Below are 14,909 nucleotides of genomic sequence, written 5' to 3' on the forward strand. Positions count from 1 at the left end.
CGAGATTGCAACGGTAAAGTTAATCATTTTGGGAGTACTTCAAATCCCCGTTCTCATCACGAAAGACATCACCCAGAGTTTGTTTTGAATCGTAAATTAATTGTTTCTGAATCGAATGGTTTGGATTTAAAAGAATTGGAAAAAAATCGAATTGTGACCCCAAGAATCGATTCTAAATTGAATTGTGGGAATCCCAAAGATTCACAGCCCTAGTTAATACCGGAGTTCAGGTCTCTAGAATGACTCGTGGTCTTACAGAACCATCTCTCTAGTTCTGACCAAGCAGAACCCAGGAACAGCCTCAGGATCTGCAGCTGAGCAGCCAGCAGGGCCCCTCCCATCCTCTGTTTCCCGTTGGATCAAAATAAACCAGGAGGTGGTAGGGGGGTAGGAGGACAGGGCTGGGTGGTGCCGGTGTTGACAGGAAGCTCCAGCAGGCTGGGGGCGGAGCTTCCAGGCTGCTTATTGTTCTCAGTCAGAAAAGAGCTCAGAGGAGTAGAGAGAAAAACCTGCAGCTGGTCCAAAAAGTTTGAGAATCGGATCACGGAGGAGACGGGGACGAGGAGGACAGATGGACAGGTGGAGATGCGGACGTAGGTTGGGCTTCATGTTCTTTGTGTTTCTGTCTGTGGGCAATAGTGGGGGGCTGTTTAAACCTGTTGGGGTCAATTCAGAACCCTGAAAAGATCCATTCTGACCTGGGGTCATACCTGGACCTGGAGATCCTGAGTTCTTTATTTATCTCCCAGATCATTTGTTTTCCTCACCATCTTATCTCGACCTTTAACCTTTGACCTTCTAACTGAGACATGTAAAGTTTGAGGTGGAGCTCTTTGGGTTTTTGGTAATTTCTCTGAGCTTCTCACTCTGATTCTGCTCAGAACCCTTCGATCCTGTGCCGATCAACTGCTGTCTGAGATGTAATTGACCTTAGGCACTTTGGAGATGACCTTCTGACCAACCAGAGGAAGTTTAATTCAGAGCTATGACAGCGGGAGTAATTACATCTGAATCAGAGGTGGTTCTGTAGGCTTCTAATCAGAACCATAATGGCGGATGTACTCAGTGTTTTGCTTGCGCTTCTGAAATCCTTTGCTGGCTGGACACACAAACCGCGTCATCAGAACTTCGACCCACAAAGCCGGTTAGTGAGCAGATGTGGGCCTGCGACTGCCTCCTCGCCACCGTATCTGTTATTTTTACAGACAGGCATCCTGATAGGAACCTGAATCATTCTCTAAACTGAACCTGTGCCTCTGATAAGATAATCAGCATAGTAAGTCTGTTTCTGGGCCACTTTCTTTCCCTGGATGATGTCAGTTACGAGTCGGGTTGAGAAAATAATCCATATCTTGATATAATCAACGCTAAAAAGAAATCAAATATCAAAGCTATTTTTTTATTGAGGTGATTAACTTTCAAGAAGACGTTGCCTTCAGCTCCATAAAAGATCTAAGAAATGGTTTCTTCTCTACATTATATTTCTGAGATTCAAGCCAGAAGAAAACGGTGAAGCAAAACGAGAGAAAACATAAAAAGTATATGAGGCCTTGTTTCCGACTTAAGACGCAGTTATGTATGATCCATGTACGTTTCCACATGGAGACAAAGGCTAGGTTCACATTGCAGGCCTTGATGCCTAATTCCGATTTTTTTTTTTTCTTTTTCTGAAACCTGATTTGTTTGTGTTGCCGTTCACATTTCCAGATATATGCGACTTGTATGTGATCTCCTGTGAAAACTGCAGTCGTACAACCCAAGTGTCCCGCATGCGCAGTAGAGGACGCTTTGACGTCACAGGTTAGCATGCTCTGTGTTTATGGAAGTAAACATGGATGGTAGCGCTGAAGCGCATCTAGCAATCTTTCCCAACCATAAAAACACAATCTTTTAAAGATGGTTAATTATAAATACTGCTCTCCGCATCATCGTCCGCCATGGTTGTTGTTTTTCTTGCCGCTTCTTCATACCAAGACGCAGAATAGTGACCTTTGTCAGGTATTGATGGCGTTCAGGTCGGATGAATGCGACCTGGCCGTTCACACACAGGTCGCATCTGAAAAGATCAGATTCGTATCGGATTCAGGACCGCAGAACCAGTTGGCCTGGATCGCATTGGAAAAAATCGGATCTGTGTTGTTCAGACATCCATGAAAGGATCAGATACAGGTTGCATTGGATTTGAGTCACTGCAGGTTGCCGTGTGAACGTAGCCATAGTCTGCAGCTTTTATCGCTGTGCAGCTTTTCTACTTGTCCCTAATATTCTGGCCGACTCCAGGGCTCCGTATAGCACACAGACAGCAAGCTGACACCACCACACTCCATGAGGAAGATTTCCAACCTCATCCTTGTCATCCAAGAGGGACAGAAGTTTCTTCCCACAAGTTTTTCTCAATGTGTCGATCGTAGTGATAGTTATCGGCTAAATCGAAATATGTTTTAGAAGTTTATTTAGCTAAACCCTCACCGGTTGGAGCTGTTACTTATCCACCATGTTTTTCTATGCACTTATAAACATTCCTCGGAAAGTGGAGCAGAAATTCTGGCCATGGGGAGGGGAGTGGGATCTATAGGACGTACCTCTGCCCTCCTTCCTTTAAGGAAGCAGAGGGGCTCAAAAGTAGAGATCGACCAATACAGGTTTTTTAAGGCCAATGCCGATAGCGATTATTTTGCCAGTAGTCAAATCAATCCATGATATTGAATAATGCCAATTATTTGTGAGGGACGATTTTTGAATCCAGATTTCTCCATTTGCATGATAAGAAGTATTCAATGATAAGAAAATTTACACAAGTTTCAATTGATGTCTTGCAGCTGACGTCAAAGATGTTTGAATTTACATGCGGCCATATTGAGTACCGACTCTGGTTCCCTGATGGGTTGTATATAAGATATATAGATCTTGAAAGGCACAATCTGGAAGCATTGACTTTATATAGATCGCAACCAATAACTCAGATTTTCTCTGTGTATCTTTTAACCTAGTGGGAATATAATGATAGGAAGCGCCACAGAGGAGGTCGTAAGATAAAACCATCATGACGTCACACTTCTGAAACCTATCTCTAAAAAAAAAAAGCTTTATTTAAATAATCATACATAACATTAACAATGGATAGCATATGGAGGGAATGCAGTAGAGAATCAGCAAATCGGCTGATATCGGCCAAAGATGTCATCTGGATTATATGTCCTCCATCTCTACTCTGAAGTCATTTGGAGGTCGCCACTTTTCTTCTATTCAGATCAGTTAAATATGTGTTTAGCATTAGTGGACCTAGAAAAATGCTGGTAAATAATACGGAACGATGGCAGGCGAGCACAAGTGCGCCACTTACTGGCTGGGAGGAGGTAAACTTGAAGGTATTACCTTCAATTAGTCAAAACTCATTTGCATCAAATATTGCACTACTTTTGGCTGCAGTGCAGCGCTAACAGAGACTGTTCCTCTGTTCCCTCCAGCTCAACCAGACCATAATAATTCTGGACGTAAAGGCTCCAAAAATATCAAGAAAAAACTAAATTCACAAGCAACCCTCTTTGTCGACTAGACAACGATAAAAACATTGCAGGGAGGAACTTTCCTGTAAAGCAAATTAACAAAAACAGAACAAAACACTGAGCTGTGCTACATGCTAAGCTAACACCACAGCCCTATTTTTGGGAGAAACGTAAAGGAACAAAGGCAGTGGGAAATAAACAATGTGAGAAAAACTGATTTCTGCAGCAGTGAAGTAGTAAACCTTCCAGCTAAGCTAACGTTAGCTGTTGTTGGGCACAGACGACTCACTGAGAAGATTTAGTTCTGAACCCAGCAGCGCTACGTTATGCTGTGGTCCAAAACAATGCAGGAACATGTTAATAAGCCGAGAGTTCAGCCAGATGATAAACAGAAAAGCAACAAACCAATGCACATCTTTGCACTCCTCCTTTTGGTTATAAAGTTACTGGAGGCTATGGGTCACCAGCAGCCTGATCCTAAACCTGCATTCCCACCCAGATTAACCCAATCTCATAAAGAATCCACAATAACACTGCTGCAGTTTTCGCCTGTAGACTACCAGTCAAAGGAACCAAACCATTGTCAACAAAACCTGTTCCCATCATGGAACATATTAGTCGGGACGTAATGACCGGGGCAGAGCAGTTACTAGTTATAGAGCCGTACAGGAAGGCACAGAGGAAAATAACAGATTTTCCTTTATTGTCCCACAGTTGGAAACTTCAGGTGTGTCAGTGGGAAAGCAGAAAGGTGAACGAAAGCAAACTTTCCCTCTTCAACAGCCTCCACAGCCACTCCTTTAATCCCTGTTGTGTTTCAACGGATTAATAGCAGTAGATGATCAGCTTTAAATTCAGTTACTTGTATGAATTATTTAGTTGTTCTTCGTACTGGATCAGTAGATCTCATATCCGATAATTACGGCACAAACAGAATGTGTTTTTTGTCCACATTTTGTGAAAATAGAAAAGTAATAAAAATCAGTCTGCATTTACAGGGAATTACTAACCCCTGTCAATTTATTGGCAGATATTTATATTAGGTTAAAGATGATTAGGCAGTGGAGTCGATTGTAGGATCCTGCAGAGGAGAGACCAGAGCCCAGACTCTACTTACTTGGATTATCATTAAAAGCATGTCTTAGAAATGCACAAGTGATAATTTGATGATTTTGTTTATCATTAGTACTTTATTAAAATATTTTTATTACTAAACTGCAGATTATCAGTTTATAATCAGTATCAAACTAACTTAAAATGTTGTTTTATTTGAAAATCTCAGATTATATTTCTCTGTACATGCAGTGTTTACCACTTTAAATTCAATTTCAGCTGCAAACAGATATTTAGGTTAGCCTAGCCTAGCCCTGTCAGCAGAGCTCTGTCGCTCTGAAAACTCCACATTTTGAAGCAAGGCAATAATTTACATGAACTGTCTGCACAAAGGCTGTAAAGGGACTTTCTTGTTTTTTTCCATCTTTCTTAAAAATATATTAAAACAACTTTTTTGTATTAAGGGAACAAAATTTATACATTTTCATTGGTGGCTGAATGTTTTGCTGTGCTGCTCACAACCCCACCCGTTTAACATAAATGGAGTTGAATGCTCCAACATATGAGCAGGCATTCAATTAAATTATCCATGTAATTCAAACAAACCCGAAGCGTTTTCTCACATGCAATAAAAAGGGACTATAGACTTTATCTGTATGTATTTATACAGATAAAATAAAGTAATTGAAGTAAATGGAGTAATTTTAATTTAAAAACTTTTTAATAAAAAAAATATTAATTTTAAAAACATTTTTATAATTACATTTAATTATTTTATACTTTTAAACATAAATCTGATGTCAAATGGGATTGTTGGTACTTGTATTATATAACTGTCTTATAAGGCAACATATTAACACTAGTATTGATTTAACATCGGGGAGTGGCGGCGTAGTGGTTAGAGCATAGAGGTTCTGCCCCCCTCCCACAGACTGCCACTCTGGGTCCCTGAGACTCTTAACCCCCACACTGCTCCCCAGGCAACCCACAATGGCAGCCCACTGCTCCCCAAGCGGATAGAAATTTCTCCAATGTAAGATCAATTATTGATGTCATCATCATTAAAATTAAGCAGCAAATAATAAAGTAATCGAAGTTAATGGCGGCTGTAAGGACAGTGGAAAATGTTTTTCTAAAAATAGTAATTAATATGAGAGTTGATTTAGGATATTGACTCTCAAATTTCCAGAACTTTTCGATTCTGGAAAAATTATATTTTTAACACTTTAGCAACTGAAATATCTGATAAGCACACAAATTCCGGACAGAGGTTTTCAGACCTTTACCTTGAGGAAGGTGCTACAGAGCAGTTCTTCTCCAAGACATTCTCTATAATATAACTGTTGAATGTCTCACAGCCATTGAAACATTTAGGGTATTTGCACTATTACAAAATAAAAGCACACGTTAACATCCTACTGTCATCCTGTTTTTAATGGTGTGAGCTGACAAACTGATTCAGGGATGCAAGTTATCTATTTAGTTAATCTAAAAGCGACTTATCTTATTGATCGACTAACAGTTATTGATAAGTGGCCATTTTTCCTTCTTCTGTATCAAGATGATCTTTCAAGTTCTTACAGTAGTTAAAAACGGGAACCTCAAATTTTAAAACGTTTTAGTGCCATCTGATAAAATGCTTACCAAATTAAACAAAAAAAAATTTTTTTTCGCCTATTATTCAACTTAAACATATTTTTAAAAGTAACTTATCAGAACTGTTCGGTTACCTAGTACAAAAAAAATAAGGGGAAGAGAATAAAATATGTGAAGCACATTTATTCCTAAATTCACAGAGATGTTAAACAAATTTAAAGATGGGGTAACATTAAAGCCTTACGTTAACTTAAACTTTTCAGGAATATTTGAATTATTATGGTTTGTTTTTTAAGAAAACTGTCACAAGTTCGGGAAAATGAACTGTATATTTTTAATGGGTTCCTCTTCGTATTGATCCACCTTAACCCATGTAAAGAAGGTTCGCCTCAGTCTAATCAGACATCATCAGTTAACCAATATTTAAAATTAATCATTAGTCAATCATTTCATATCCTCCCCGGTATAATGGCAAGTAAAAAGAACAATAATTGCATTAACACATAGCTTTGCAATCAGAAACCAGGCACATTAATGGCAGCTATTGGTGAAAAAGCAGACATAAGACAATAAGTTGATTCAACTGGAAAAAATATATATTTCCTTACATATAAACACTAAAAGATTCAATTGAATCAAAATATATCAGGCAAACAAATAAACACTGATAATGTTGACTTTTTTTAGTCCTTCAGTCTTTTTCCTCTAATTGTGGGTAAACTTCTAACTAACATGGGGTTCTATGTTTATGCTGCTAATTATGTGATTGAGCTTTTTCTAATTCAGAACTTCAAAAAAAGTCTCCTAGAAAAAACGGAATCAGTTTACAGAAGAACAGGAAAAAATGTTTTCAAAAACTGTCTGGATGTAGAAAACAATTGTTTGCAAACACTTAATGGGTTTGCTGAGAGAAACAAATATGCTAAAATCTAACAGTTGGAAGGAAGGATTGGGGGGTCGCTAAAGGACGGAGCTCATTTTGAAACCTCTCAGCTGCTGCTCCGACTTAAAACGCCACCGAAGGCATCTGACCCTCAGCTCTAACAGCTGGAGGACGAGGAGCAGGAGGGGAAACCAAGCTTTTCTCTGACCGTACCGTTTCATTTCTCTCCCCCCGCAGTGAGTCGGCGTGTCGTTTCTACAGCCATCAGATGAAGGGGAAGCACCTCGCCATCAGGAAGATGAACGAGATCCAGAAGAACATCGACGGATGGGAGGGGAAAGACATCGGCCAGTGCTGCAACGAGTTCATCATGGAGGGCACACTGACCCGCGTCGGCGCCAAACATGAGCGCCACATCTTCCTGTTCGACGGACTCATGATCTGCTGCAAGTCCAACCACGGGCCTCCTCGGCTGCCCGGCGCCGGCTCCACGGCCGAGTATCGCCTCAAAGAGAAGTTCCTTATGCGCAAAGTGCAGATCAACGACAAGGACGACAAGGAGGGCGAGTACCGGCACGCCTTTGAGATCATCCTGAAGGATGGGAACAGCGTGGTGTTTTCGGCCAAATCCGCAGAGGAGAAGAACGGCTGGATGGCGGCGCTGATTTCGCTGCAGTACCGCAGCACGCTGGAGCGCATCCTGGACAAAGCTCTGCTGCAGGAGAAGGAGGAGCAGATGAAGCTACCGTCGGCCGAGGAGTACAGCTTCGCCGAGCCAGACTCGGAGGAGAACGTGGTGTTTGAGGAGAACATCCAGTCCAAGTCTGGGATTCCCATCATCAAAGCCGGGACGGTCCTCAAACTGATTGAGAGGCTGACCTATCACATGTACGCAGGTGAGACATCTCCTTGGAGCTGGTATCCAACCAGTCCTCCGATCAGAACTTCAACTAGGAGCTCAGAGCTGAACCAGGTTGAGGCCAGTGCTGGGTTTGGCCTCTGATGAGTTCGCTGCCGTGTTTTCACAGATCCAAACTTCGTCCGGACCTTCCTGACCACCTACAGGTCGTTCTGTAAACCCCGGGAGCTGCTGGACCTGCTCATAGAGAGGTGAGTTCACCTGCGGAGTGCTAGGGGCCAATCAGACCAGGGGAAGGTTTCAAATGGTGTGAAGTCATGTTTCACTCACAGTTAACATCAGGTGACGTTTCCATGGAGTTTCTTTCCCTTATGCTACGTTCAAAGCACGTGCAGCAGAGGCCGTAAAACTGGTGTGCTGCTTCATTTGTGATGCTTGTACAAGTTTAGTTCTGAGATGTGGCTGAAGCATCTTTGCTGCTCTAGCTGCGCGGTGGAAAAGTGGGTCTGATGCGCGTTGGACGGAGCTATCCTATCCTTTCTTTGCCTGTAACAATGTCAGCTATATTTGCTGTGATCAGTGGGTAAAAAGTAGATTTAAAATGTTTTTAAGTGAGAAAGTCCGCCGGAAAACTTCATCTGTGCAGTCAGTTTATCCAGATTACCAGCCTGGTTTTAAATATTGTTTCTGTCGGAGGCGCTCAGACCCCCGTATACCGGCGGAGCTCTGTCACTAGGAACCCTGTTAAACAGCAGCCTCAAATAAACAGTGACATAATCGATTATGGCACGTTGCCGCATCAATGCTGAATCGTGCATGCCCCACATTGCAATGCATCGCTGAATCGATTATTGTTGACACCCCTACTCTCTACCCTGAAGTTCTCCCTAAACCGTCTCCAGTTGCTACTGCTGCCAGGTCCAACAGGAGTTGGTAAGAGGGAGCAGATCCCACTCAGAGGGACAGAGTTTTAGTGCTGCTGCCCCCTGTAGGTGGAATAATCCTTCTTTAGAAACTAACAATGGACTTTCTACTTATTCTACTTAATCTGAGACTGTTTTTTTAATCAGTTTTGTTCTCATTTTAAACCGCCTGTTCTTTATTTTCTTTATTTTTTTAATTCTTTTCTATTTGCACCAGTTTACATGGATTTTTAAAGTGCTTTATAAATGAATTAAGTATACCCAGTAGCCAGTTGGTTGCCAGATTAAATCCCTGTTTTGTCTCGTTTGTCATTGGTGGGACTTGGTATATTTCTATTTTTATGTATTATATGAGATCTCACTGTGGAGTAAAAAATGAGCACTGAGAGTTGATATGCAAGGAAGAAACGTTTTATTTTACTCTGCAGAGGAGAATGGCACAAACCACCTGAATACAGCTGAGTGCGATTCTGAAGCATTCAGAAACACACCCCTACATTTAAAAAGAATCCACAGCATACACTAGAGGTGTAAATAATAATCGTTTTGTATCGATACATCGATGCAACAGCCAACGATCCGATGCATCGATACGTCCGCAAGAGAATCGATTCATGTTTTTTTTTTCCCTCTGGTCTATTTTTATCCATTTGCTCCTGGGTGTAATTCTCCCTCCCATGCTGCGGTGGCGCTAAACCTATTTTGCCCTCCTACCTCGCTTCCTGGTTATACTCTTATAGCAGTGTGTTGCAGCAAGCTTGACACAGACATTTTTAAATTATGCTCATTATTGAAGCGTGGTCTGAGCTACACGCTGTGGGTCTAGATACGGCCGAGGCGGCAAGGAAGTGGGGGGCGAGTTTAGTCCGACGATGGAGGGACATGAGGGCCAAAAAGGGCGGAGATCCAGGTGGAAAAAGGGTCCCAGCGTTCTCGTGCACCTCGCTCTTCTAGCGGGTCAAATTTCACGAGTTGTTTTCCGCAATTTCGGTCATAAAAACAAACCAAGCCAGCCTCCTATCTGCGGCACTGTTTACGGTCAGCTACAATTTGGGAGAGGAGCAACGGAGCGTCTGTGGAGGGGGCGGGGACGTCTGGAGCCGAGGTATTGAATTGCACTCATTGCACTGATTATGTGCAGTATTTTTTGATGCAACTTTTCTACTTCTGTTATTTGCTGTTGTTTCTAAAAAAAAAAATGCATAACGACATTACAGCTTCGATTGATTTATTTCAAACTTGAAACTTTGTTTAGCCTGTAAGGTCTAAAAAAAAAACATAAAAAAAATTTATCGAATTGAATCGAATCGTTGGGTCAGGAAATCGATACTGAATTGAATCGCCATGATGGATGTGATTTACACCCCTAGTTATACACACACACACACGAACATTGAATATTCCCAAGAGAAACACTTTAGTTCATTAAAGGACATAAATTTGCTCAGATAAACATTTCAGACAACTGTTTTCTGTTCACACCAGAAACAGGACAGGAGAACGATAAGGGCATAAATTTTAACCATAGCATGAAGGAGGCTTTGTGAAGTCATTATTTCTAATGACCTTCCCCTCACCCTTATCTAGACTCTAGAAAGCAGGTTCCTCCCCTCCTTACTCTAGATTCTAGAGTAAGGAGGGGAGGAACCTGCTTTCTGTCCTCCTAAACAGTCCAGCATAGTGATTGGTACAGGATTTCTCTATCATTACTTCTGTTCAAACAGTTTATCACACAAAATAGGCCAAGGAAAAACCTTGATTCCACATCACATTTCTCTCTTTATATTTCTTGTATCATATCTAGTGGTGGGATTCAATTAAAATGTTAAATTGCAGGGTCTGTAATTAGTTAATATATAACATTTATAGAAAACAATGTATTTATGAAATAAACTTTTCTTTTCAATTCAAAAAAAAAATTTTTGCTCCTAAAATTTGAGCCCAGCTACCTAGATATTTCTTGTTGGTTGAAAGTTATAACAAAGTTTTATTACAGTTGTGAAGCTGAGGTTGTACTGCAGCTGACTGAATAACGCCCAGATCTGCTGGTTTCTGACGTCTGTGTCTGTTTTCAGGTTTGAGATCCCAGAGCCAAGGTCGACTGATGCAGAGCAGATGGAGGGAGGAGAGCAGCTTCTTAGCGCCGACCTCAAACGTTTCCGTAAAGAGTTCGTTCAGCCAGTTCAGCTCAGGTACAGAGCGCCCCCAGCTGGAAGCAGCAAACCTCTGCATCTTAGCAGTCAATGTTCAGTCCGACTATTTCTAGCATTCAGATCAGTACAGTTACAGTGCAGCTTGCTTTTGACTGTGAATCCATTGAGGTTTTAATGATAACTACTGACCTGTGACCCACATCTCGCCCTGCAGAGTTCTGAATGTGTGTCGTCACTGGGTGGAGCATCACTTCTATGATTTTGAAAGAGACCCTCACCTGCTGAGTCGACTAGAGGACTTCATCGCTTCAGTCAGAGGTTGGTACTTTGCTCAAACATCTGCATGAAGTTCAAACAGCTGCTCTGGGAGGGGTGGGGTGGGGGGGTCTGACAAATCATTGTCAAAGGAAAGTCACAGAACAAATTCTCCAAAACTTTTTTTCATTGTTGAGTACCGTAATTTTCGTACTATAAGCCGCGACTTTTTCCCCCTTTTTCGACCTTGCGGCTTATATAACAATGAGGCTTATCTATGGTCTATTTACAGCTAACGGCCACTAGCGTAATACCTAAATCTATGGATTTTACCATCCACCATGTTGACGTCACATTCAACACACAAGTACGGTAGCCGCTCGCGCGGGAATGCGGAGGAAAGCAGACTTCTACCGCGAGTGGTACGAGACAGAATGACAGTGAGAAAGACGGACATTGCGAGCGCAACACAGTTTGTGTGACACCCTCATTATGGAGAAACAAACTTACCGGTTAATAAATGGGAGCTTTTATTGCACTAAATTGTAACAGTTAAGGTATGCAAATATGCAAATCGTGTTGAAATGTTAATAAATAGGAGCTTCCCCAAACAGTTGCCTCTTTCCCGACAATCCTCTCTGTGCACGAACCATTTGGTAATTAAACATTAAAAAACCTGCGGCTTATAGTCCGGTGAGGCTTATAGTGCGAAAATTAAGGTAAACATTTCCAAACTTGAGGGCTCATGTGAAACAAGAAGTTAAGGAGATTTTTCACGCCTTTAAACCCTTTCATTTTGGCTATTGGGACTTTCCACAGTTATCAACAAAAACTATTTACTCTACTTTCTATTTTCTTACATTAGACACAATGTCAATAGCTAATTTAGTCAATATCTTCGAGTTAGTCCTAGATAGCCGGACTAATGTTACACTATATAGTATACTATGGCATACATCGGCGTATGTGTGGATTTTCTTGGTTAGTACATCCAGGGGCGACAGTGGCGTTGGACGTAGGACTTTGCCCTGAAATCGAAGGATTGACGGTTCAAGCCCCGACTCCGACTTTCAGTGTCGTTGTGTCCTTGGGCAAGACACTTCACCTGCATTGTCTACTGATGGTGGTCAGAGGGCCCGGTGGCGCCAGTGTACGGCAGCCCCGCTTCTGTCAGTGAGCCCCATGGCTACAATGTAGCTTGCCACCATCAGTGTGTGAGTGTGTGCGTGAATGACTGAAGGTAGTGTAAAGCGCTTTGGTCAAGTCTCCTGACTTGAATAAAGGTGCTATATAAGTACATGCCATTTACCATTTACCATTCACTGACTGTGAAATTACCTGTGAAACAACTTCCCACAGCCGGCAAACTGCTTGTATTTGCAGCCAAATGCTAACATGTAGGCATTTTTACTGCGTGTCTCCATGGGAGTGGGGAGTACTAACATGACGGACGGTGGCTTCACTTTTTTCCGGGCAATCAGCAATCCAGTGAATAAATAGAGATCAGTGGGTGTTACACGTTAACAACAATCTGTGTGATTGTTGCACACTTTGTCACATTTTATGTGTGGATCTGTGATGTGATCACTCTTTTAATCATTGGGGAGAGGAATGTGGTGTTGAGAAAACATTGTTGTTTGGACTTTTATTTTAGATTCTAGTCAGCTAACAGGCCTTTATTGATTTATCTGACAGTTCTTCATGTAAAGTTCTGCTTCAATACGATAAGCATATAAATGATCACATGCTGAGGGTGAAGTCAATCTATGATTAAAGTTTGATATGAAGTGAGACCGAGCATCACGGCGCCCTCTGCTGGGCATCAAGGTTTTCATCAGCAGATAATGCCAGCCAGTGAATCTGATTGTTTCCTCTTGTTTCAGGTAAGGCCATGAGGAAGTGGGTGGAGTCCATCACTAAGATCATCCAGAGGAAGAAGCTGGTTCAGGTGAGCCTGCCCAATCACAGCATCACCTTCCAGAACTCTCCTCCGCCCATCGAGTGGCACATCTGTAAACAAGGGAACACTGAGCAGTTCGACCTCATGACTCTCCACCCCATCGAGATCGCCCGACAGCTTACTCTACTCGAGTCTGACTTCTACAGGTAACTCCTTTTTTCCCCCAGCGAAGCATCTCTGCTGGGCTGCACCTGTCTGACCTCTGACCTCGCCCTGCAGGGCGGTGCAGCCATCGGAGCTGGTCGGCAGCGTCTGGACTAAAGAAGACAAAGAGCTCCACTCTCCCAACCTGCTGAGGATGATCCGACACACGACTAACCTCACGCTGTGGTTTGAAAAGTAAGACATGGCTGCCACATCAGCGGGTTGCCCCGGAGGCGTCGTCTACTCAGGATCTGTCTCTCCGTCTCTTTCTGCAGGTGCATCGTGGAAACAGAGAATTTGGAGGAAAGAGTTGCTGTTGTTTCTCGGATCATTGAGATCTTGCAAGTTTTTCAGGAGCTCAATAACTTCAATGGAGTTCTGGAGGTCGTCAGCGCCATGAATTCCTCGCCTGTCTACAGACTGGACCACACCTTTGAGGTAACGTCTCCTGTCGTCAGTCAACCCTCTGATTCTGCTCAGGTTCACAAAGACAACTGAGAGCAGTCAACCAGCTAAACAGAACCTCGGCTTTTTATAGATGGTTGAACTGCTGCTGTCTGCCTAAGCATCCAGATTTTAGAAGAGACGAGAAATAGTGGAGGGTTTCAGGTGCATCAGTAGCAATAAGAAAAATAGGCTAATTAAATAATCCAGGTTCTCATCTAAAAAAAAACCTAATAAAGAACAAACTAAAAGTCTGAATAGACTGGATTAAAGCTTTAGCTAATGGTTATTTTAGTAATCATCATTCTGACATTAGGTAATCAGATATAGAAAATTTGTCACATTTGGCAGATTTTTTTTCAATTTAAGGTGTCATAATTTATTACTTAACTTATTTAATCCTTCTGAACTTGTCTTAGTGGTAAGGAAGTCATATTTAAATGTCAAATCATTCTGGCTTAAAAATGTATACATATGTAGTCTTTATTAGACTATGTTGTCCTAAAATTTAGAAAATTTTTATTTAAAGTCTTAAAATCTGTGTTTTTTTTTTTTCGTTATCATATGCAGGACCGTTATTTATACGTCAGCTTGTACACCTAAATTCGGTTAATCATATATCATATAACGGTCATGTGTCAAATTTTTTATAGCATCTTGATTCACATGTCGCAGCTAATATACACAATGTTTAAAATAACAATCATTTACTTTACCATTGCGTTCCGTCCCGACACGTCAGGGTTTGGTTGAGGTTTTGAGGACCCAAATGCAGATGCAGTGGTGAGTTCTTGAAGTTTTAATAGAAATTACTCACAGGCAACTGAGGCAGGAATCCAAAAACCCAACATAAAAGGTACAGAAAAAAAAAAGAACCATGGAGACATCAGGGGAAACATGCACAAGGAGCCAGGGAAAGATGAGGAACCAGCACCGGGGAACTGCACAAGAATAGTATTTATGGTTGACTGACAAAGGCCCCGTCCACACGAAGACGAACCCTGGCCTAAACGCACAAATTTTTCACCAAACCAGCCTCTCATCCATACGAAGCCGGCGTTTCGGGGGTCTGTAAACAATCTTTTTTTTATTCAGCCTTTAGAGTGAGAAGATTGCGAAACAAGGTTTTCACG

At 41.9% G+C, this 14,909-nt stretch overlaps 1 protein-coding gene across 1 annotated transcript in view; it reads left to right on the plus strand.

Annotated features, from left to right (window-relative positions):
- Nucleotides 1–481: 481 nt before the first annotated feature.
- LOC107082681 (son of sevenless homolog 1-like) overlaps nucleotides 482–14,909 on the plus strand; it is a 26,201-nt gene continuing 11,773 nt past the window's right edge. The window contains exons 1-8 of the mRNA XM_015371468.1: nucleotides 482–593; nucleotides 7,276–7,934; nucleotides 8,067–8,148; nucleotides 10,896–11,012; nucleotides 11,188–11,291; nucleotides 13,112–13,334; nucleotides 13,408–13,527; nucleotides 13,608–13,770. Of these exons, the coding sequence (XP_015226954.1) occupies nucleotides 586–593; nucleotides 7,276–7,934; nucleotides 8,067–8,148; nucleotides 10,896–11,012; nucleotides 11,188–11,291; nucleotides 13,112–13,334; nucleotides 13,408–13,527; nucleotides 13,608–13,770 (1,476 nt within the window). The 5' untranslated portion in view covers nucleotides 482–585. The remainder of the gene's footprint in view (nucleotides 594–7,275; nucleotides 7,935–8,066; nucleotides 8,149–10,895; nucleotides 11,013–11,187; nucleotides 11,292–13,111; nucleotides 13,335–13,407; nucleotides 13,528–13,607; nucleotides 13,771–14,909) is intronic.

The sequence above is a fragment of the Cyprinodon variegatus genome, unplaced genomic scaffold (genome assembly GCF_000732505.1).
Source record: "Cyprinodon variegatus isolate N-32 unplaced genomic scaffold, C_variegatus-1.0 Scaffold58, whole genome shotgun sequence".
NCBI classification, from domain to species: domain Eukaryota; kingdom Metazoa; phylum Chordata; class Actinopteri; order Cyprinodontiformes; family Cyprinodontidae; genus Cyprinodon; species Cyprinodon variegatus.